Source organism: Prionailurus viverrinus, chromosome A1 (assembly GCF_022837055.1).
Source record: "Prionailurus viverrinus isolate Anna chromosome A1, UM_Priviv_1.0, whole genome shotgun sequence".
Taxonomy (NCBI): Eukaryota; Metazoa; Chordata; class Mammalia; order Carnivora; family Felidae; genus Prionailurus; species Prionailurus viverrinus.
Genome location: NC_062561.1, coordinates 205,630,101 through 205,655,061, shown reverse-complemented (window position 1 = coordinate 205,655,061; position 24,961 = coordinate 205,630,101). Strand labels below are relative to the sequence as shown.

General features: G+C 37.1%; 1 protein-coding gene across 2 annotated transcripts in view; it reads right to left on the bottom strand.

Moving 5' to 3' along the window:
* Positions 1 to 24,961, bottom strand: part of CA1H5orf34 (chromosome A1 C5orf34 homolog) — a 31,645-nt gene that overhangs the window by 3,716 nt on the left and 2,968 nt on the right. For both annotated transcript variants that reach the window (XM_047849972.1, XM_047849966.1), the window contains exons 2-12: positions 23,473 to 23,706; positions 23,224 to 23,313; positions 18,846 to 19,492; positions 17,017 to 17,115; positions 15,790 to 15,913; positions 9,961 to 10,052; positions 8,997 to 9,066; positions 7,489 to 7,659; positions 6,998 to 7,092; positions 5,219 to 5,317; positions 598 to 638 (exon numbers count right to left, since the gene is read on the bottom strand). In XM_047849972.1, coding sequence (XP_047705928.1) covers positions 598 to 638; positions 5,219 to 5,317; positions 6,998 to 7,092; positions 7,489 to 7,659; positions 8,997 to 9,066; positions 9,961 to 10,052; positions 15,790 to 15,913; positions 17,017 to 17,115; positions 18,846 to 19,492; positions 23,224 to 23,313; positions 23,473 to 23,667 — 1,723 coding nt within the window. In that variant the 5' untranslated portion in view covers positions 23,668 to 23,706. The remainder of the gene's footprint in view (positions 1 to 597; positions 639 to 5,218; positions 5,318 to 6,997; positions 7,093 to 7,488; positions 7,660 to 8,996; positions 9,067 to 9,960; positions 10,053 to 15,789; positions 15,914 to 17,016; positions 17,116 to 18,845; positions 19,493 to 23,223; positions 23,314 to 23,472; positions 23,707 to 24,961) is intronic.

Below are 24,961 nucleotides of genomic sequence, written 5' to 3'. Positions count from 1 at the left end.
TAAAAGAATTTTTAATAATAAATATCCTAAGAAAAAAGAAAGAAAAAGTCAGACATAGGTCTAATTTAGAATATAATTATATAAGTGAAAAAGTGTCCATAGGAGACCTTAACCCTAGTTCACTGTCCCCTGCCCTATTTAATGTCACTCAAAAGTATAAATGTTGACATGATATACCTTCTATAGACAAGATATATCTTTGTTTTTTAAGTTTATTTATTTATTTTGAGAGACAGAGGGTGAGCAGGGGAGGGGCAGAGAGAGAGAAAGAGAGAAAGAGAGAGAGAGAGAGAGAGAGAGAGAGAGAGAGAGAATCTCAAGCAGGCTCTGCAGGGTCAGCACACAGCCCGACGTGGGGCTTGAACTCATGAAACTGTGAGATCATAACCTGAGCTAAAAATAGGAGTTGAATGCTTAACCAACTGAGCCACCCTGGTGCCCCTAGACAAGATATATCTTAAATTACCCTCTTAAATGTTATTCAGTAAAGCTCCAGAATATGTAAGTATGGATTAATATAAAGTACAGAGTCATGAATTAAGCCTAGAACCTAAAGGGAGTAATTATACAGGACAGTACATTCTGTTTAAAGGATACAGTTAAACTTCTTTATCTTTTCAAGTTCAGAGGCCACAGACCTGTGCAAAAAGAAAAAAAAAAGTAAGTTAATGATAGTTGTCTGATTCTTTTATATCCACAATATTTCAAGTAAGCATACTTGATTTTTTTTTTCATAAAGTTTTGAATTTTAGAAAGAAGTACCCAGAAGTTAAGAATTCTCTTTATATGGGTGCCTGTCTGGTTCAGCCAGTAGAGCATATGAATTCTCTCTATATTGGCTTTATTTAGCAACAAATCAACTTAATTCAACTGATAGCTACTGAGTACTTTTAAATTAAAAAAATTTTTTGAATGTTTATTTATTTTTGAGAGAGAGAGAGAGAGAGACAGAGAGAGAGAGAGAGAGAGACAGAGCATGAGCAGGGGAGGGGCAGAGAGAGAGAGGAAGACACAGAATCCGAAGCAGGCTCCAGGCTCCGAGCCGTCAGCACAGAGCCTAATGCAGGGCGCGAACTCAAGAGCCATGAGATCATGACCTGAGCCCAAGTCATACACTCAATTGACTGAGCCACCCAGGCTCCCTGCTATTGAGTGCTTTTAATGAATAATGTAAGTGAATAGAAGTCCTCACCTCAAGGACTTTTGAATCAGGTATTGATGTTTGAAGGTAACGGGCATTCCTGCCACAACTTGAAAACAAATTTTTTTTTGATGCTTTATTTTTGAGAGAGAGAGAGACAGAGTATGAGCGGGGGAGGGGCAGAGAGAGAGGGAGACAAAGAGTCTGAAGCAGGCTCCAGGCTCTGAGCTGTCAGCACAGAACCCAACACGGGGCTCGAACTTGTGAAATATGAGATCATGACCTGAGCTGAAGTCGAATGCTTAACCAACTGAGCCACCCAGGCGCCCCAACTTTTTTTTTATATAACTATTTTTTCTATTTATTTGAAGTTTTTTTATGTAACTATTTTTTCTATTTGAAGTACAATAAAAAACAAATGCTACACTCTGGAAATTCAGTGGCACAAGGTACATGGCCATAACTTGAGAGACATTATAAAGTTAAAAAAAAAAAGGAAGTAAAAAGAAAAAAAAATTCTCATATGAAACTGCACTATTACATAATTTTATCTGCCCAAACAGATCATTTGCAAATATTAGGTCAATAAACTGTATAACATCCATAAAAAGGTAGCTTTCTTACTGAAATGCAAGAATTTAAAAGATTGGTAATCGAGGGGTGCCTGGGTAGCTCTGTCGGTTAGGCTCAGGTCATGATCTCATAGTTCATGAGTTCAAGCCCCCACATCGGGCTCCGTGCTGACAGCTCAGAGCCTGAAGCCTGCCTCAATTTTGTGTCTCCCTCTCTCTCTGCCCCTTCCCCCATGCTCGCTTGCTCTCTCTCTCAAAAAAAAACATTAAAAAAAATTTTTTTTAAAGATTGATATCTAAACAAGAAAAGACAAAAACAAACTGGAATGAAAATCTAGATATCACATCTAAAATCGGGGCTTTCTGTTGGAAAGCTCTTTCCTACTCTTCTCTCCCTCTGCCATATCCTGATGGAGTTCCAGGCCCCACTCCTCTGTCCACCTATCTACCCACAGATCCCGCCTGCTGCAACTTTTTTAATACTCACCTGGTATACCCTCTTCTTTCCTCCTCCAAGTTTAGTCAAAGTTAAAAACCTACTAAAATCCTATCACTTCTCTGAAAGAAGTGTTCTCTCCTTCCTTGAATTTTTATAGCACTGTTAACTAATCATATACTCATTGTAATCTCTTGAACTCTTTAACCTTCTGATTTTCATACCTAGATTGTCTTTTTCAGGAGAAAGGATTTTTTTTCTTTTTCTTCTGTACTTTGCACATATAAGTAAGGCCTCATTTATATGGAACCCTTCAGAAACAGATGGTTTTGGGGGGGCCAAGTTTTTACAGTTGAATTAGGTGTCAAAATATAAGTATTTTCTATTAAGTTTCTTCTGGGATAGACTACTTACTCATTTCATTGTTTTCTTAAACACAGTATATTAAATATTCTCTTCTCCTTGAATAGAAGGGTTAAGATTATGAACATTAACTCTTACCATGTTCCACAGAAACAGACACTGGGACAAATGGTAATGGGTAGAGGGCAGAATCTCTGACATGTGTATCCTTTCTCTTTTTCCTCATTAAGCTAGAATGAAATGTGAGCAGTGGCACACAACTAGAAAATAGTGTAACTTAACTAGCTCACTGTAAAATTAATGAAGACTTTAATATCTAAAACATCTCTCTATTCAAGTCACTAGAAAAGTCTTCACAGTTCATGGAACTTGTCTGCTTTACTGGCCTTACTACAGTGGAATGTATTCACCTCCTTGTCAATTTGTACTCTTTCGTTGTACTCTAGTCTATGGATGAAGGATGAAAGAGATCTTTCAACATTTTAAGCATCTGTGGTAAAGACTTCGATATGACTTATTCCAAGGCCTGCTGATTATTCATCACTGAAAAACATCTTTTTTTTCCACATACAACATTTTTCTGGCTGTAAGCAACAATACAAACTACCTTTAGTGCTGTTGCTCATATGACGACCCAACTTCTTATGAACTCTCTTCTGTACTATTTTTGACTAGCATCCCTATTAAGAAGTTGAATCAGTAAATTAATAATAGAAGGTGAGCTGGGAAAAAAAATACTGAAATACAATTTAGGTAGCTATTGATTGTGCAGTCATTTCTCTTCCTTCAACCCTTCTCTGACAAGAAAACAAATCAGAGTGGAGATGTGTTAGGCTTTGCAAGGGAAATGGAGCTATTGTAAGCGACTGCAACTGGACTGCGTCTCCTCTCCCTACTCTTCCTCAATTCCTTTGTCTTTCTGCTGCTCCTTTTTGCTTCCACCCATGGCTGCTCTCACCAATATGCACTTCTCTCATGCCCTCACTTTTTAGTTGTCTTTACAGTTATCCTTTTCAAAGTCTTCATGTAAAAAGGCTAGCATCTTACAAACTTTGTCAGCTGAGCAATGAAGTGACCAATTTTATCGTCATACATAATTTCCCTTTCATCCCACTATGTTTTTTGCTAGCTACTCGGGCAATTTTTCTGCTCCCAAACAGACTGTAGCTGAAGAATGGAGGATCTGGAAAGCTGAACCCTTAGGATACCTAACATATTCAAATAACATCTACTGACTTGATTTCGACCTCTTTCTCTAACTTAGGAAAAGGTGTTGAGAATTAGGCTTAATGTTTGTATTTTTTCACCATGCTATGCTAAGACACCTTACAAACCACTTTAAAGCTTCCTAAATTGTTCCTGGTACCCCTCTTTTCCAATACAGGTTTCTTCCACTATCCAATGGTAGAGTGTTCTATGAAAACTTTCATAAACTTAAATGGCACAAAGTGAAAAAACAATTGCCATTCATTTTTATGGAAAATGTTTTGATCATTCCCACACCCAAAACATAACCTCTCTTAAGGCTTTTTCTGACACCTAAGGATCCATCTTGCTAATGGATGCACAAAATAAACTGGGATAAAGCACAAAGGCTCACAGACACAGTTCAAAGCTATGGCAGACTGAAGCTGAGATGCTGAGTGTAGTTCTCAGGTAAGGAGCTCAGAGCTACCATGCTCCCTGCTGGGGGTGCAAGCTGCCTCCGTGTAAGAGCTCGCTGCTAAACAAATGCAGAATGTTATTTTCACTTTTTGCCTTTTTCCTTGAAAGTGAAAATACTTCTCGAATTTTTTTTGGTTAGCAAAGACAGGAACATACTCCCAAGTACTAACCAGGCCCAACACTGCTTAGCTTTCGAGGTCAGACAAGATCAGGCACATCCAGGGTGGTATGGCTGTAGAAAAATGGGGACATGCTGATGTAGGTCTTTCATGTAAGTGAAGTGGCATAGTGCAAACTTCCAAAAAGTAGAGGATACCTGTATATTCAGAGTATGCTCTCAGTGATACTAACCTTCCTAAGGGCCTTTCTTCCTGTCATTTTTTCCACCTAGGAACTCGTAATTCCATCAAGTGTGAGCTTTTCTATTGATCACAAGATCTATTCTTATTCTTCAAAACCCACAATACACCCTAACAGATAGCATCTGCTCCATAAAAACATTTTTTCACTGTCTCCACAGGACAAAATATACTTTTTACCTCTACCCTTGCTCCCTCCCTAAAATATCTTATTCATTTCCCTAAATATTCCTTTGAAGCCCAGTTCTAGTCCCCTTGCACACTGAAGGGCACATAGGATGGACTAAAATACTTTATTTGTTGATTTGCCAGTTGATTTGGGGGAGGTAATTAATATGATAAAAATGATTTCAAAATCAACTTTTTCTGAAAGTTAGTCAACATTTTACTTCTTTTAATATTACTAAAATTTTAAAAATTCTCCTTTAAATTTTTCCATGAAGTTTTCAGGATGAATTTATCATATTAAAAGAATCACCCATTTTGGTAAGAAGTTTTCAATGCAGTTTTCTGAACTTCAGATAAAATAAAATACGATGTAATGTAATAAATTGGATATCTGATTAAAGATAAATTATTTTCAAGCTTAAGCTATCAGAAAAGAGTCTCAGAGCTTACCATTTGACATTTTTAATTTTTGTGACTCTTTTACACAGATAAAGTTTAAAAGAAATATAAATACCAATTTTCTTCAAGAATAGAAGATGAAGAATGTGTGGGCATCTCTCTCTGATTAGTCTGGGTCAGGCTTCTGCACCATGATATGACTGCTGTCACATATCTAGATTGAAAACATTAGAATAAATATTTGAAAAATGAAGTTGTATAGTATTTTTAAAAACATTTTTTAAAAAGGAAAAATCATTAAGACAGTTTGGGGGAAAATTATAAAGAAAAAAATTCCAAAGTGAGGCATTTACTGGTAAATTTTTTGAGTCTTTTTCAAAGCAAATGGAAAAGTTAAGTTTTCATTATTCATCAAGAATAAAATGATTTACTCATATTCATGATTAGTAAAGATATTTCGATAAGTTCTTTTTTAAAATTAATTTATTTTTGAGAGAGAGAGAGAACATGAGCAGGGACGGGGCAGAGAGAGAGAGAGAAAGAGAAATAATCCCAAGCAGGCTTTGCACTGTCAGCACAGAGCCCAACACAGGGCTTGATCTCACCAACCATGAGATCATGACCTGAGCTGAAATCAAGAGCCGGATGCTTAACAGCCTGAGCCACCCAGGTGCCCCCAAAAAGACAGGCTTTAAGAATCAGAACAAAGTGATACTTGGATTTCATTCAAAATTCAAATTCAAATGTCTAAATTCTCCAAAGTGAAATAAATTTCATTATGTTTTATAATGAAAATGCCTTTACACATTAAGACTAAGTGAGCATTTGCTTTCTAAAATTTAAACCAGAACACACCCATTAATTCCTACACATATACACAAATGTATAATTATATATAATTCATTCAATATACAAAACAAGTATCAAGTTCAATAAAACAAATGATCTCAAGTGACGGCCTGAAACAAATAGTAATGTTTGTCAAAGACACTGCATTTTTTCCTATTTATTTATTTATTTATTTATTTATTTATTTATGTTGAGAGAGAGAGAGAGAGAGAGAGAGAGAGAGAGAGAAGAATATGAGTGGGGAAAGGGCAGAGAGAGACGGGGAGAGAAAGGACCCGAAGCAGGCTCCATGCCATCAGTGCACAGCCCAATGCAGGGCTCAATCTCACAAACTGTGAGATCAGGCATGACCTGAACCGAGATCAAGAGTCAGCCCTCTACCTGACTGAGCCACCCAGATGCTCTGTATTTTTGAGGCAAATTATTCAAACTAGCAATGAATGTTGGAGCATTTACACCAAATGCAATAAATCCCAACAGGAAAATAAATTCATGAGGTAAAAAAGTAATTCTTTCATGAACATTCTCAAATAAAATCACTAACATGCCGAGAACATCACAAGTAGACTGATTACAACAAATTACATAAAACCAAAAGAGAAAAGCATGTTCATAAAAATGGATCTTAAGAATCTTCTCCATCTTAAGAAAAAGCATCACTGAATTAATTTTATTCCATGTCACAGAAATATACATAACTTTAGTTATTTGTGCAAACCTTATTTCAAAACGTTAGGGGATTAATTAGTTAATCAGTTAACACAGCTGACCACAGTCCAACTTCCACAGCAAGACAAGTGTATCAAAAATACTCATTTTGAAAAACCACTTGAATACAAATGGAAATGATTAAAGCTGATCTGATTTATTTAGTTATGCAAGATGCCAATACTTCTGTAAACTCTGAAACCTGTTGAAATGATACATGCACAATATCTACCTGAAAAAACTAAAAATATAACATTTAAATAGGTTTATATGCTTCCCCTCTGTCAAAAAACTGTTTACCATCATAAAAATAGTTTTTAAAACTGCTTTTCAGTACCTTTCATATGGTCCAGGGTGTTCAATCTGAATTAACTGATCTTGCCCATCAGGAAAAGTTAACTTACACCAAGCTAAGTTGAGACCTTGATTTGCCTTAAGCAGAAAAGAGGGAAAAACAAGTTTTATCATTCTAAAACTGAGACAGAACTCAAAACAAAAGCCTCTTTTACATTATCAATTTAAAAAATATGTAGATGAATCATTAAAACTTTATTTTGACTAATTTAAAAATTATATTTTACATGGATTATGGGTATTGTTTAACCACCACTCTGGTCCTTCTCTATATAATCAGTTGCCTTTATAAAAATGATTATTTGTCACACCTTTCTGATTTTTGCTAGGAAATCCAATGAGATCACTAAAGCCTCTTGACAGATTTTATATCTCAAAAAATAAAATTGAGATAGTGTGGTACTTGATTTTCTTTGTTCTATTTCCACTGATAGAAACAATAAAAAAGTAGATTTAAGTATGAAATATACTTACCTGTCTCTTTTCAGTAAAAGAGCTGAAATCCCAATTTAGGGTTAGAGTAATGCCATTTAAAAAGAGAGCATGTACTTTGTCATCAGAGTATGCAAGAAATCTTCCCACGCTGGGTATGAGCGATTCTCTCAAAAGTAAAGGCAGTATATTGCTATCATTTATCCCAGGTACCTAAAACCAAGTAAACAAAAACAGCAGGAAAGAGAGTTATCCATTGATAAGACTTAAATGATTAATAAACTCTGAGGCAACTTTATTCAGAAGTTGAATATTGTAGAATCCTTATATATGTCTTAACTTTTCCAGAAGTGGATAGCCAAATTAGTCTATTACAAGCAGATTAAGTTCTAGTCTTTGAAAAGTCCATGTTCTGAATTTTAGAACACAGACAAAACTTAGGAAGTACAGCAACACATAGGTTTATAATTAAATTAGTACAGATACAAGAATTCAAAGTTTGAGAATCATTTCCTTTAAGTCCACGTTAAAGAAATTACTTTTACAGTTATAGAAATAGAGTAGAATACTGTACTATCATAGTTTATAATAACCACATTTTGACATACTTCAAATCTTATCAATTTCCCTGCCTTTCCCCCTCCACTGAGAAAAAAGAAACAAAACAAATTATAGGCAAAGTATAACATAAGAACCAGATTTTGCAGTGTTTATCTAGTAAGTGGATATTTTTCTGAATAAACCAATATTAATGTTACAAAGAATTTCTCACATGACTTCAATGAAAGTAACATGAACTTAGAGGTATGTATGTAAACAATAAAACTATTTTAAAAATCTTGCTTTTAAAATAATTTTAATAGGGATGCTTGGGTGGCTCAGTCAGTTAAGTATCCGTCTTCAGCTCAGGTCATGATCTTGCAGTTTGTGAGTTCAAGCCCCACATTGGGCTCTGTGCTGACAGCTCAGAGCCTGGAGCCTGCTTCAGATTGTGTCTCCCTCTCTCTCTCCCTGCCCCTCTACCACTCACGATCTGTCTGTCTCAAAAATAAATAAACATTAAAAAAAATTAAAAATAAAAAGGGGGAGGGGGATTCCTGAGTAGCTCAGCTGGTTGAGCATCTGACTCTTGATTGCAGCTCAGGTCATGGTCTCAAGGACATGAGACCTAGCCTGGCGCTGGGCTCCTGCGGTGGGTGTAGAACCTGAGATTCTGTCTCCCTCTCCCTATAACTCTCTCCCACTCACATGAGTGCTCTCTCTCTCAAAAATAAATAAACAAACAAACAAACAAATAAATAAATAAATAAATAAAAATAATTTTGGAGCACCTGGGTGGCTCAGTCAGGTAAATGTCCGACTTCAGCTCAGTTCGTGATCTCGCGGTTTGTGAGTTCGAGCCCTGCATAGGGCTTTCTGCTATCAGTGCAGATCCCGCTTTGGACCTTCTGTCTCCTCTCTCTCTGCCCCTCCCCCGTGTGCATTTGCGTATGTACACTCTCTCTCTCTCAAAAATAATAAATAAATAAATAATAATAATTTTAAGATACCATTTTCCAGCAGCATATACGATAGTTATGGCTTAAAGAAAGCCTTGTCTTCGCACAGTGCTGAAGAATTCTGTGAACATGAAAAATATTGCTTAAACATTTGCAAATAATCACATTTTCCAATTCTAGCAATGCATTCTTACTGCTATACAACATGTTAGGCAAGTAATTCATTTCCACTAAAATACATTTGGAACTCCTTTCTTCCAGAAGTCTTTAATCCCCTAGAAGGTGATTGCTTCCCTTTGTGTTAATCTTACATAGGTTACTCCTCTCATTTTTAGTAATGAAATGACTCCAAATGGAGACAATTTTCAGGTGCTCCTTTCTAGGAGGTGATGGTTTCACAGCACCTGAAAGGTTTAGTGTAGTCTAAGAGTGCTGGGGAGGTGAATCAACTATCCATAAAAAATCAAATTACCAATTCTGTTCCTTCAAATCTACTTTGGAAGTTGCTTAGACATAAGTTTGCAAAAATTAATAATTTAATTCAGGAATACACTTTCATGCTTCTGACTGCCACAGATTAATTAGAATTTTTAAAAAAACATATTAACCGAAGAACTGAACTGCACTTCATCTTCTGTATACTCTCAGAATCTTTATTACTCTGAGGATAATAAAGTATATGAAAATTTTAAATGTATCATCAAATCCTTAACTTGATTCCAAGACACCATAAGGATGCACTCACCCAGAAAAAAGGCACTTACTTCCTAACTGTGCATGCTTGCTATATATGGATGCTTCTCCACATTTAACTTTAAATTTCAAAGCCAGAAGTACTCTTACAATGATGTGATTACCTTATTTTGTGGATGAAGAGACCAGAAAAGCTGACAGACTTTACCAAAGACACATATTTCCACTGTACCTACCATTTCTTACTCTTACCCTAACCACTAGAAAATGTATCAGGGTTCTCAGACACAACACTTCAGTCAGGTGAATGTGAAAAACTTACCTGGTTGCCTGTTTAATTAGAGAACACACAGAGAACAGACTTCCTGGTCTATCAGGAGGAAGGTTATTTACTGAATAAGTTTTCTCTTCTTTCTGAAAATTAATTTAAAATATCTCAATAATAAATGTTGGCCATTATTATTTTTTCTTGAAATATGTATTTACATTGTGACAAGGCAAGCAGTTATTTTAACTTAACCAAAAGCCCATAATATTTTTAAAGGTATTTTATGCTTTTCCATTGTCCCATTTTTTTTAAGTCTAGCATTCCTTATGGATAGTTACAAAAGTTAGATTCTAATACCCTATAACATACTGTCCAATTTAAGTTTTGGCTATATTTAAATTAATATAGCAACAGAACTAATTTTCCTACACATTAGCAGAAAACTTATAAGCCCCCTTTCCCCTTTAGATCAAAACAAAAACAGGGGCGTCTAGGTGGCTCAGTAGGTTAAGTGTCTAACTCTTGATTTTGGCTCAGGTCATGATCTCACATTTCATGAATTTGAGCCCCATGTTAAGCTCTGTGCTGATAGTGCAAAGCCTGGTTGGGATTCTCTCTCCCTCTCTCTATCTCTCTGCCCCTTCCCTGCTCTCGCTCTCTCAAAATAAACAAACTTTAAAAAACAAAAACACAATTTTAATTGAACAAATACACAATTTTTCCATATTTTATTAATGGAAGAACTATCACTACAGTTTATAGAAGACAACATTATTTACAAGCTCAGCTTTCTGAATTAAAAAAAATTTTTTTGTTATTCCTTTTGAGTATCCTTTCTCAGACTTTTTTTTTTTTTTAAGCCTTTAAGGCTTGAGGGCTTGTACTGATCTAATTTGAACCACAAGAGAACATAGTCCCCATATATACTTTACCATCAGTGAGAGAAGACAGGCTTTGAAGACAAAGCTGGATTCAAATCATAGGTGCCTCTTACTAACTATAATGACGGACAGGTTTATGCAACTTTTTGTAAACCTCAGTGCCTATAACCTGTGAAATGGGGATACTACCTACCATCTAGATTGTTTTGAGCATTAATGATGTAACACATATATAAAGCACCCAGGCCAGAATTCAGTATAGAGTAGTTACCCAAAAAATAGTCCCTCCTCTTTTATCCTGGACTATAGACTTGAATATCTAAATCTCTCTGAGGCTTCTCCACTGAATATCACAAAGACATCTCAACTTCAACGTGTCAAAAATGGAACTACCTTCATTTCAAAATCTGCATTTTCTCCTTCTACACTTCAGATCTACCTGTGGTGTGTTCTCTCTACCTGGATCTCAGTTCTCTCCTCCATCATCTTCCTTTGTCTAACTCCTGCGTTTCTTTGCTCTCAGGAAGCCATTACCCAGAATAGGTGAAATCCCCTACTTACGTCCACAAGCACCGCACCCACCACTCTTGCTTTTTGGTTTTCATCATAATTTCAATTTCATAGTTTTTTTTATTAAGTGTCTGTCTTCCCTGCTAGAATGGGGCTTCATGAAGGTAGGGGCTGTATCTGTTATTCTGACCTCTGTCTGAATCCCTAGCATTTGTTAGCAATGTGCCTTAGTACATGATAGGCACTCAAACTAATGCATTTTAACTATTTACATCTTTCTTCATTGGATACTGAGTTCCTTGAGAGTTCTTGTCTTTTCCACTACCCTATTTCAATTCTAAGATACTCAGTTTTCCTAATTTAGCCTCTCTGAAATCTGGATGCATCTTAAGAGTATCTTACTTTCAGGTAGGTGAGTTTGAGATATAACAGAATTTAAATGTTTTATTGACACCTCCTGGTAAGATCAAAAGCAACCATCATCAAAACAATTTAGATTTGATAAAATTTTGGTTTAACACAGAGCCTGGCACCACCACTCATTGATTTATTCAACAATTTGCCAACATTTTCAACTCCTTCCTCATCCCCAATATCCAGTCAGTCATCAGTTCTGTTTCCTTAATATTCGTGTCCATTCCTAGCTTTTCATTCTCATTACCACTGCCTGGTTCCTCATACTTTCTTCCCTGAACTGCTATCAATGTCCTCTAACTGGTCTACTATCTCTTTCCCACTCCAGTTTATCTTCCTCTGAAATGACCTAACAAAAATATGATGTCACTTCCGTATTTTAATCCTTCAGCACTTGTGCAAAAGCAGTATGGTTTCTCATGCCCCATTTATGAGCTGGCTCAACTTAGTGGTTTAGTCTCTTCCCTGGAAATTCCCCTCAATACTCTCTTTACAGCATTCTCTATCTATAGCATTTTCTTTTCCTTCAACACTCCATCCTTGCCCCAGGCTCTAGCCTCCAGTTAGGTGAGTTTATCTACCTGTTCTATGCTCTAGCAATAATACTGCGTTGAACAAGACAGTGCTTACTTCTAGAGTGGGTTAGCAAACAAACATTGATCAGTAAGAAAATGTCACATAGCACTAATTGCTATGAAGAAGAAAAGAGGAGGGTATCATGATAGTGTCAAAGGTAGCTCCTTTAATTTGGATAGTTGGGAGATGACATGTATTTACTTATTTATTTTTAATGTTTTTATTTATTTTTGAAGGAGAGACAGAGCATGAGCAGGGGAGGAGCAGAGAGAGAGGGAGACGTAGAATTTGAAGCAGGCTCCAGGCTCTAAGCTGTCAGCACAGAGCCCGATGCAGGGCTCGAACTCACGAACTGTGAGATCGTAACCTGAGCTAAAGTCGGACTCTTAACCGACTGAGCCACCCAGGTGCCCCAGGAGATGACATTTAAATAGAAATTTTAATGATAGGAAGCCAAACATGCAAAGAGTTGGACAAGTAGTTCCCTCAGTTATATATTCCTCCAACCTTCATCCCTCTTTTGTATAACTCCTTTAAAAGTATAGGTCCTAGGGACACCTGACTGGCTTAGTCGATATAGCATCTGACTCTTGATCTCAGGGTTGTGAGTCTGAAACCCACACAGGATGTAGATATTACTTAAAAAGGAAAGGAAAAGAAAATCTCCTAGCTCAGCCATGTCTTCCTGCAGTTGACTTTTCTCCAAAATTGGGTCAGGTGCCCCTCCCCTTATGTGGTCCCAAAGCACCACATTCTTATCTCTATGAGAGCACTTACATCATGAGCCCTTGACAATCTTTCCTACTTAGAATTTTAATTATGCAAGTAACAGTACATTACTATTTTATGTTTTTGGAAAAAAAGAAAGTTAGGAAAATACAACATTTAAGTCCCTCCCTACTTTTCCTCCCTCACAAAATCCCACACTCCCTGCTCCTCCCGCCCAAAAGTAACTGCTTCAGTTTGGTTTTTACCTGCCCAAATCTTTCCCTGTGCATTTACATGTGTATTACACAGTAACATATTTGGGTTTGGGGTTTGTTTTTGTTTTTTACACAGAAGATATTGTTGTACATGTTCTTCTGCAACTTTCTTTTTTCACAGTGCCTTGAAGATCTTTCCATCCCTCTATGCATCTATGTCTTCCTCATTCTTTTAAGCCACCACACAAGCACCCTGTAATCTGACCATCTCTCATTTCACCATCTCTCTACTGAGGAACATTTAGATTGGTTCTAGTGTTTCGCGCCTACAAACAATGCCACACTCCATATCCTTGGCTGTATTTCTTTGTATATATATGTGTTAATATTCTTCTATGATAGATACCTAGAGGCAGAATTTTTAGCCAATTTAACTTGATATTATCAAACTGTCCTTCACGAAGGCTAAATCAATTTACACTCCAACCCAGTACTACGAAAGCACCCTTTTCCCCGCACCCTTGCCAGCAATAGATATTAACAACCTTTCGATAATTTGATGAGTGAAAAATGTTATGTTGTTGTTATTTTAATTTTCATTTCTTTGATGCAAGCAGTAAAGTTGGACAGGTTTCCAAATATTATAAGTTATTTATATTGCCTTTTCTATGGCTTAACCATTCTTATTGCTTATTCATTTTTCTATGAGAGGTTTTTATTTTTTTTGGTTTTTTATTACTGATTTATAGTACAGAATAGTTTTGTCCAGACCTTTGACTTTTTGGCTTTATCTAATTTAACAAAACTTAAATATTTAAAATTTAACGTAAGTTTACCAAGGTTACCAAACTTTTATTTTGTGCCTTCTGGTGTTTTGTACTGTATTTAAGAAGACCTTCCCTCCCCCAAGATTATAAACATTGTTCTTCTAGATTTTCTTCTAACAATGATAAACTTTGGTTTCTTACATTTAGCCCTTTAACCCATCTGGAATTTATTTTTAGAGCATGGGTTAAAGTAAGAAGCAAATAATTCTATCCCGAAAAGACAGCCAATTGTTTCTAAATCTCTTACTCAAGTGGACAGAGGTCTGAGAGTGAAGCCCTCAGCAGTCTACCACAAAGGCACAGGTCATCTGGAAGTCCTGTTTTATCCCAAAGCTCATGTTCTCCTCCATGATATGTTTGCTTCAGTATGAAAATTATCATCCCTCCCCCTGACACCTCTGAGTAAAGCTGAAGCTCCAGGAAGATGTACAGTATTTATCCTGTACTTTTTCAAACTCTCAGTACACAGCAGTCAGCAGTGTAACTGCACACACCCCTCTATTTGCTTGTTTACTTGATGATCTCATGTACTACACACACACACACACACACACACACACACACACACGCACACGCACGCACACACAGCAGTGGTCATGCTTTCATTTCATGTGCTTCTTGGCCTGTCTGACTGACTACTAAACTTTGAACCCTTGAGGGAAGGAGTTCTTTGTCTTCACCCAGTGCTTGACAGAGTGCCTGCCTAGGAAGGTTCAGTTAAGATGTATTGATTGAATAAATGAATACTTTCTTGCAAATGGACCCAGTGGGGAATCTGCATACATGTATGTTTGTATGTATGTGTGTGTGTACACACACACACATACATACCCCCCCACACACATATATATAAAATGAATGAAATATTCATTCTAAAATTTTAATGAATGCAGATATTTGGGATTTACTTAAAAATAAATAGGGAGTGGAGGGAGCAGTGGGAAGTACAGATGGAACAAGTGATAAACAATTTATCACTCAAAATTCCACACTGTAATATAAAAAGAAAACATATATATTATGTTCCATTCTACAAAGCAAAGCCATGTGATACCATGGTGATCCATACATAAGGGTGGATGTCAAATGTCAGACTGGGAACAAGCAAATTTAGACTATTGACAATATATACATATGATTACATTTCGGCCTGATATATTAAATATATCGTTATATTTCACTATTTCAACAACAGAGAATACCCTTGTTCAACTTTCTACTTGTATATAAAGATTCAGGAGTTAAAAGGTATTTTAAACATGCAAATAATTACATGGTGGGGAAAAAAGAATGTGCTTTTAATGTGCATATATTAATTCAAAGATATGCTACTGGTTTTAGTATTGATGAATTCTGTGACATAAGAAATTTAAATTTAACTTCTGATTTAAACACAAATTGGGGCACCTGGCTGGATCAGTCAGTATAGTGTGCAACTCTTGATCTCGGGGATGTAAGTGCAAGCCCCACCTTGGGTGTAGATATTACTTAAAAATAAAATCTTAAAAAAAAAATAAATGGAAATTACTTAGGCAAATGACTGGCAGAATACAGGAGGAGAATGCAATAAACATAAGGTAGTTAGTAATCACTGTGCCACAGCTGGCAGTAACGTTGTATTAACTCTCCAGACTGCATAGTAGTAGGCAAGCAATATTATATAAAGATCAAATTTCCTATGTATGTTCAGAATTATTTAGAAAGAGCTATATACAAAAGCCTTCTTGAGCTGAAAACTCATTGTCAGCTTACCTCTTCTGATCCTTCCTGAATGGAATAATAAGTAAAATAGCTCCCAAAATAAGCTCCCTCAGATTTGAAAACAGAGCCATCTCCAGGATAAATCTCTATTGAGTTCACATTTTTATGGGTAAGTCTAAGGAAGAAAAGTAATCATTAATTTTTTTTTCTAATTAAGATTAAAACATAAATGAGAACAATCAAAAAAGAAAAAATAATAAAGCAAAGTACTATATGGAATTCTGCCTATCCAGCAAAACAGATAATTTCATACTTTGCACCCAACTGGCTAAATTAAATTTTTTGCAAAAAATAAACAGAACACACAGAATCAGTTAATGTATCTATTTCAACAGCTAAGCCTAGTTTCTGGAGGTCAGGCATCTTACCATCCTGGTGTCCCTTCTGCCAATCATAGTAGCTGGCATATAGTAGTCACCAAAGAAATGCCCATTGCAAAGGAGTTAAATATGACAACACCAGAGCTTGAAAATAAGATAATTCTTTAATAATCAAACTAGTCGAATCTATACCTGATGAATGAGATTAGCCATGTGTAAAAGGAGCCGTCCCTAAGAGAAGGTGACTAATCATATTTGAAGTAGCCAAGTATAATCAAGGTACTGGGTATATATAATGTACAAAACTTCAGGCAAGTCAGTTTTTACTGAGAAATATATGAAGAATATATTGTCAGAAGAGGATGGGCTTTCATGCAAGAAAAGGAAAGCCCTAAGAACAAAATCTTACAATGCTATTCTAGCATTATTTATAGAAGTAAAACCCTAAATCTAGCCAACATTAGTATTCTAGTCACTAGAGAGGTGTACTTTGTGGTGGGGTAGGGATAATTCAATGGAATAGTGCAGACACAGAGGAGCCTCTAATCTTCTCTAATTCCATGCTCAATAGGCAACATTTTGATGTGACTAGACAACTAGATCCCCCGATGCTTGGAAGGGGTATCCTAAATAACTGACCTAAGTATTTCATTCAGTAGCAAAACTAAGCCTCACTGGCTCTGGAGTTGTCACAAAAATCTTGTGAATATGGTTAATGTGAATTAGTCACAAGACTCCTGTGTGCACTAATAAAACTAAGTTTTAAGACCTATAAAACGTAGGACCAAACATAAGAATGATGGCCCTTGCCAAACTGTGTCCTTTTGTGGGAGTTTGTCTGCAAGGCTAGTCCCATCTCCTCAGACATCACTAAATACTTCCAACACTGGTGCCTTACCGATAAGTTACACCTTTGTACCAAACTACTTTCACTAGTTCAGGATAGGAATATTCTTCATCAAACTGTCCTTGTGAAAGTGAATCACAAAAATTCCACCTGTGAAGGACAAAACACAAGCTATTAATTCTGGTTGCTCAACAAAATTACCTTTAGAAATCAACCACATAGGGCAACTGTAACATTTATTTCTGGCTTAACTTTTTAGATCCAAGAAAAGTAAAAATTAATATAAAAGTGTATGAAGGAACTGAAAACTAATCTTATTTTTCCATGGATTTTTTTCCTTCAGTATTTTTAACAATCTTCTTATTCAATCTCAGCACAATTACATAAATTAAGGATCCAAACAACAAATATTTCCTGCAGTATCTATGCTATGCACACTGCAGATATAACACCCAAAAAAGCAGACATGGTCACTGCCCTCAGGGAAGATTCCTATCAAGCAGGGATGTTAAGTAGTAAACACTAAACACAAAGAAAAGAGAATTACTGGATGCTATGGACACGTAGAAGAACCTAATCCTGTCTAGGAATTTGGGGATAACCACCCTAAGGAAGAAAGGCTTGTGCTGGGACCAGAAGACGTGCACAAGTCAGCGAACTGAGAAAGATAAAGGAGTGCTCCTCGCAGAGGAAAGAGTAGGTGCAATGGTGAAACCAAGCTTGAACAGGCATTCTAGAGACTGTAAAAAGTCCAGTTTAGCAAGAGTAGAAAAAGCAAGGGCAAACGTGGTGAGGATCATAGACGTAGGAAGAGACCAGAAAATGGAAGGCCTGTTAAGCCATGTTTAAAGATAATGGATTTTAATCCAAAGTTAGTGGCAAGTTACTGAAAATTGTTAATTTAGAAGCCTAAATCTCTTTCAGTGTGTACTTATAATACTAGAACTTTCAATTTTAACCAAATAATCATGACCAGCCTGAAAAATCATATTTAAAATACGTATTTAAATAACAAATACGTATTGGGAGACTACCTGGGCTCAAACCCCAATTCTACAAGCACTAGCTACGTGACCCTGCTCAGATTATTTCACCTTCCTGTGTCTCAGATTCCTCAACAAAATGGGGCAATGACAGTGTTTTCCTCATGGAGCTACTATGAGAATCAAATAGCTACAGTAGAGCTGTGCCCTGCACGTAAGCGCTTTGTGTTAGCTATTACCATTATTACTCTACTACTTATGGAAGTTCATGTTACAAATCTGTAACCATTAGTTTATTCACCTCTTAGGGAAAGAAAAGGTTTATATCTGGTGTTCAGAGGCTTCTCCACGTTTACTCCTTTTTTCAAAAAATTTCAATAAATAGATTTATAGTCAGCTAACCAAAGACAGGGGTGGCCTCTGAGACTAGGTACGAAAGAAAGAACCCATGCTCATCTGCGGGTCGGAACCATGCTCCAGCTACAAGGTAACGGGCTCCACTGGGTGCAGCTGAGGCTTCTCTGTGCTCACTGCCAGAGCTCTGTGCCACTACTTATCACACTTTAACCATCTTGTCAGTGACAGTGACCTTAATAGAGTCCAAGCTCCTAAAAAGCAGGGACTATAGCTTAGACATCTCTATAGTCTCTGTGCTTAACAAAGTATATAGCGTATAGTCAGCCTTCCATAACCACTCAATGCGTGGACACAGAGTAAGACACATAAGGAACACAATTGGCTAGGGAAATTCTTTACTATCGGTTATTAGCAAAGTTTTGGCTCACCGAGTGAACTTTCCTTATGAATGGTAGCAGATGATTACAAAAGAAAAAATATCATTAGATAAAGACTGGCTCTGACAAGGGCTTTATGACAAATAAGCTGTTCTTCCATTACCTGTGCAGGTGTGGGACAGGACAGCTGAGTAACAGGGCCCTGGGAAGAACAGAAACCTCTTTTCCTCTTTCCTCTGAAATATCAGAAGTCAAAGTTTTATTCTGGGTGATGGCCGCATCAATTCTAGACACACTGCTGATTTTATCATGCAAATGCAGTGCTAAAGACAAGGGATATTTCCATTCCTCTGGACAGGAGGCCACAGGCCAGCATTGTTTCACCCACGTGTATACACACGTGTGTTTTGTACCAGGCAGAGGTGGCTCGCCACTCCCTTCGGCTCCATTTACACAGCTCTTTTTCTCTAAAGGTTCCTTGGATTTCATGGTCTGATAGTAAAGTTCGTTTTCTTTATTCTTCAGTCTCTGTCTTGATAAACTTCCGTATGTACAGATTTTGCCTGCTGTTTCATCTAGTTTGTCCTTTCTGGCTTGAATCTTCTTTTCTGACAATACTATAGATGAGTCTGGCTTCTGGCTTACTTTACACAAAAAATGTACTGTAAATTCAAGCTGCGATCTCGGCAGACAAAGGTATGCATGCCCATCTAATGATGATATCTTCACAGTGCCGCTCTGCATACACAGCATGCCATCATCAGTATCAGGACTGGGCCATCTGACTTCTGAGAAGTCAATGAAGATACGCTGAGTTGAGGAGACAAAGAGAGATGGGGAGTATTTTGTCAGCAGTCCAATGTTTCCACACATTCGATGCTTACATATTGTATAAGAAAGCTCTTAAAAGTTTTGTTTGTGTTTTACTATCTAGAGAGAATGAAAATGGAGAGCCATGTATTGGTTTATATATATGGTTTTCTAAAGAATATTTGATATTAAGATTCTCTCTCTTACAGAGAGAGATGTAAAACACACACACACACAAAGAATGAGAGAGAAGGGACGCCTGAGTGGCTCATTTGGTTAAGCGTCTGACTTCGGCTCAGGTCATATCTCACGCTTCATGGGTTTGAGCCTGGTGTCAGGCTCTGTGCTGATAGCTCAGAGCCTGGAGCCTGGAGCCTGCTTTGGATTCTGTCTCCCTCTCTCTACCTCTCCCCTACTCATTCTCATTCTCTCTCTCTCTCTCTCTCTCTCTCTCATTCTCTCTCTCTCTCTCTAAAAATAAATATTAAAAAAAAAGAGAGAGAGAGAGAAAAGGAGTGCCTGTCAGTGGCTTGGTCAGTTAAGCATCTAACTCTCGATTTCAGCTCAGGTCATGATCTCACAGTTTGTGAGCTAGAGCCCTACAACGGGTTTGTGGAGCCTGCTTGGGATTCTCTCTCTCCCTCTCTGTCCCTCCCATGCTCACGTGTGTGCACTCTTTCTCTCAATCAATCAATCAATCAATCGATCGATATTTTTTAAAAAGAATGAGAAGAAAAATAAAAAAGTTATCCTGACTATATTTAGCGTTAGACATTTTTGTTTAAAATGTTCAATGAATCAGAGATAAAAAGATTTTCAACCCTTCTCAAATGCCTACTCTGAAAAAGAATACTGAGGGAAGACCAGCACTAACTACCATGTACAAACAACACTACAAACAATACTATATTAAAAGCAATCATAACTTAAATGATTAGTATGGGATGACTGACAGAGCAACTCAGGTAATATGGAAACAGAATCAACCACATCTTAAGATGCTACATGTAATAACATAACCTTTCAGAACAAGGAGGGAAAGGGAGAATGATTTATTTAATAAATGGTACTAGAGAGGACCTGGGTGGCTCAGTCAGTTAAGCGTCTGACTCTTAATTTCGGCTCAGGTCATGATCTCATGGTTCATGAGTTCAAGCCCCACTTCAGGCTCTGCTCTGACAGCACAAAGATTGCTGGGATTCTCTCTCTGCCTCTCCCCAAAGCACGCACAAGCTCCCTCCTTCTCTCTCTCCCTCAAATAAATAAACTTAAAAAAATAAAAATAAATGGTACTCTCAAAGGGTTAGCAAATACACTAAATAAGACTATCTATCCTAGATAGCACCTAGCATACCATACGCTAAAATAAATTCTAGGTAGCGGGGCACATGGGTGGCTCAGTTGGTTAAGTGTCTAACTCTTGATTTTGGCTCAGGTCATGATCTCATAGTTTGTGAGTTCGAGCCCCATGTCAGGCTCTGGGCTGACAGCATGAAGCCTGCTTGGGATTCTTCTCACTCTGCCTCTCTCTGCCTCTCTCCAGCTTGTTCTCTCTCAAAATAAATAAATAAACATTAAAAAAAAAATAATAATTAATTAAGTTAAACAAAAAATTCTAGGTTGTTTAAAAAGCAACATTTTTTTTTAACGTTTATTTATTATTGAGAGACAGAGAGAGAGCATGAGCATGGGAGGGGCAGAGAGAGGGGAGACACAGAATCCAAAGCAGGCTCCAGGCTCTGAACTGTCAGCAAAGAGCCTGACGCGGGGCTCAAACCCACGGACTGTGAGATCACGACCTGAGCTGAAGTCAGACGCTTAACTGAGCCACCCAGGTGCCCCTAAAAAAAGCAACATTTTTAAAAACTGAATTACTCAAAAGTAAACTGATCCTGACCAATAGCACAGACTCATGACAGGAGCCAGTAACTATGGCATCTCTCCATATAAGATAAAACCAGCCAGTGTCACATAACGGTCTTTCAGCCAATTAATTTTGCGAACAGGTAAACATTTCAGCTTTCATTTATATAAAACTTTAAATTTAGAAAAGAAAGCCTCTTAAACCTACAGTGCTATTTATATGTACAGATGTTAGTACAGTATTCACTGATGGCAAAACTGGCTTGTAAGGGTGGTCAGTTAAGAGAGTTCTCTCTTCTAGAATTAGATTATCTAATAACCCTATCAGCAGCAAACTGCAGTTTCAACAAATAAAGTTACTCAAAAGATAGTGGGAAAATAGCCTTATACACTAAATTATAGCTTACGATTTTTCTTGGCTCCTTTGTCATTATCGAGTAGTGGAAAGTAATTAAAAGATATAGTCTTAAAAAAAAAAAAAAGAAGACAGTCTTCAAACAGACTGGATTCAAATCCTGACTACCTCTTAGAAAATGTCCATGAACAAGGTTAGGTAAACTCTCTGAGATTTAGTTCCCTCAGCTATATAAAGGGGATAATATCCAGCCAATATACCTATTCTGACTGGCTAAATACCCACTTTGCTTATCAGAGACCCATGCCATACTGGTGTTATTAAATATTTTTAACATCATTCCTATTTCTTTACACATAGTAAATCCTCAATAAATGACAGCTATCATTATTATTATTCGTAAAAGTTCAGGGGCACCTGGGTGGCTCAGTTGGTTAAGTGTCCAACTTCGGCTCAGGTCACGATCTCGTGATTTGTGAGTTTGACCCCCACGTTGGGCTCTGTGCTGACAGAGCAGAGCCTGGAGCCCGCTTCAGATTCTGTGTCTACCTCTCTCTCTCTGCCCCTCCCCTGCTCAAGCTCTGTCTCTCTGTCTCTCTCTCAAAAATAAACATTAAAAAAAGTTCAAAATAGAACATAAGCAAAAAAATAAAATATGTATACCTACAAATATACACATCTCTATTACACATGAACTGCACATAAACTACTGAAAACAGCCACATAATTTCTTAATTTTGACACCTCTGAGAATCAAAAAGTCATCAACCTGGAGGCGTCTGGCTGGCTCAGTCAGTAGAGCATGCAACTCTTGAGCTTGGGGTTGTGAGTTTGAGCCCTATGCTGGGTGTAGAGTTTCCTTAAATAAAAAATAAAAATAAAACGTCCAGTGTTCCGGTAAATTAATTCATACCCAGATGTGAAAGGAAGAAGGCTAAAATCCTTGCTAGTAACAGAAAAATATGAATATAAAATAAAAAGTCATTAATCTGAAAAATTCTGAGTATAATCTTTGGCTACAAAGAAAAGGTCAGGAAGATGAACTATGCATCTTCTGGGTCTCAATCAGTACATAACATATCAGGGTGCCTGGGTGGCTCAGTGGTTGGGCATCCGACTCTTGATTTTGGCTCAGGTCATGGTCTCACAGTTCGTGAATTCAAGCCCTGCATCAGGCTCTGTGCTGACACATGAAGCCTGCTTGGGATTCTCTCCCTTTCTCTCTGCCCCTCTCCTACTCATGCTCTAAGTAAATAAACTTTATTTAAAAAAAAAAAAAATATATATATATATATACATATACACATATATGTAAATATAAAATATATATGGAAATATATACATATATATATATATATATATCATATCAGAACATCGTAGTCTGGTGAATAATATAGGCCTACGCATTCTACAGCAGTGTGTATTCCCAAGTGTCATGAAGAAAAAAATTAAACTACCTGTTTCTAATTACTTGTCCTCAAATATTACTTACAAAAAAGCTTTAAAAAATTACCTTTTTTCTTTCAGAAGGTATGATGCTTTCAGATAAAAAAGGGCAAGTAGCAAAAGAATTTCGAAAATCTAGGGCTCGCTGTAGTTGCTCCTACAGAAAGAAATACAAAACATAACCTTCAAAAAATGTAAAATAATTTGAAAATCAATTCAGAGCGACAGTAATCTAGAATACTAATTACTTTCCATATTCTAGCTACCTCACCAATATTCTGGTACCAAAAAGAGTTGTTTTTAAGCCATTACTTACTCGGTAAGTGCTGATAACAAAATGTGTCCTTTGACGAATTCTTTCTGGTCGTTCTAAAGGATGTGCTGAAACAGGAGGTGCCTTTTCAAATAAAAATTCAGAGCCACAAGGAGAAAGCTGTAGTCTGGAGCCATCAGCATATTGCACTTGCACGGAATCATCTTCATAAAGTACCATTTGCACTTCAGCTGCCATTACTATGACTACGGATAAAATGTCCTTCCAAGGAGAAGACTGAATAGGAAACAGGGTAGCACAAATTGTTCCCTTAATGTACAAAAGTTCTATCATAAAAAGTGAATGCATTTTCTAAGAACATAAACAAAACATATTTTTGTTGCATTTATTTTTTGGGGGGGAAAAGTGATTACTTTACTACATACTTTTAAATGATCTGAAATTAACAACCTTAACAGAATGCCTTACCCCCTAGAGCTTTACTCCAGGGTGGGAAGATAACCTAGAGGGAGAAGAAAGCCCACCTAGTTATAACTGCCTTTACAATTTCAATAGCTTTAGTTCTCCTGAAGCTTAAATTCTGTAAATTCTATGCTCAGTAACTAATTTCAAATAAAAGGAAATTCCACGTTTGCATAAGAATACAGCAAATCATTTGTAATGCATGCAAAAGGCAGGCCAAAACTATCAGGCCTAAAAAAAAAGAGTACTGAAAAAGAAATCCCAATACCTGGATTTTTGTCCCTAGTCTGACATTAAGGAAGAAGTTCCATGTCACTACTGAGCAAGTTAATTAATCATAGAGTGTCTTAGACTCATTCTTACTTCACTGAATTCAATTTCTTTTTCCCTACCTTTAGAATGTGTCATCACCTATGCTTTCCATATAGGGATGACTGAAGGGGAATTAGAGGGTTGGGTTCCATTCATACTCTACAATTTACTAGACTAGTTAAATGCCTCAAGTTGTCTGTTTCCCTTATTTGTAACATGAGGGACAGTAACAGGATTGTTGCAAGGATTAAACAAGGGAACACATTTGCCAGTCCCAGTATTGCAATGTTGAGTTCAATAAATCTTATGATTCCTTTCTAACACCAACCCCATCTTCTCTGACACTTACCCACCTCCCTCTAGGACATCATTCTTTTTAAGACTTTCCTTTCTAAACACTAACCCAACCCCTTCTAGAACATTATCTTTTGCCACTCAGGTGATCAACTTTCACCTGACAGAAAAAAGTAACATTCCTCAGTTTACCTTTTTCCTACCAAAAAACTCAAGTAAAGTATCCACTCATTATCTACTTTCACTCCCATCCATCTTCAATCCATTGCAATCCAGTTTCCTTCCACCTTCGTGCTGGAATTGTTGCACTGATTCAGAACTGTCACCGATGTCTCCCTGCACCCAGTAACTTCAGTCTTCATCCTACTAAACTGGTCACTGTGATAGTGTTATCTACCTTTCTCTGCACCGAATTGTGTTCCTCTGCCTTTTTACTTTTTTAAAAAAAGTGGGGGGGGGGGGG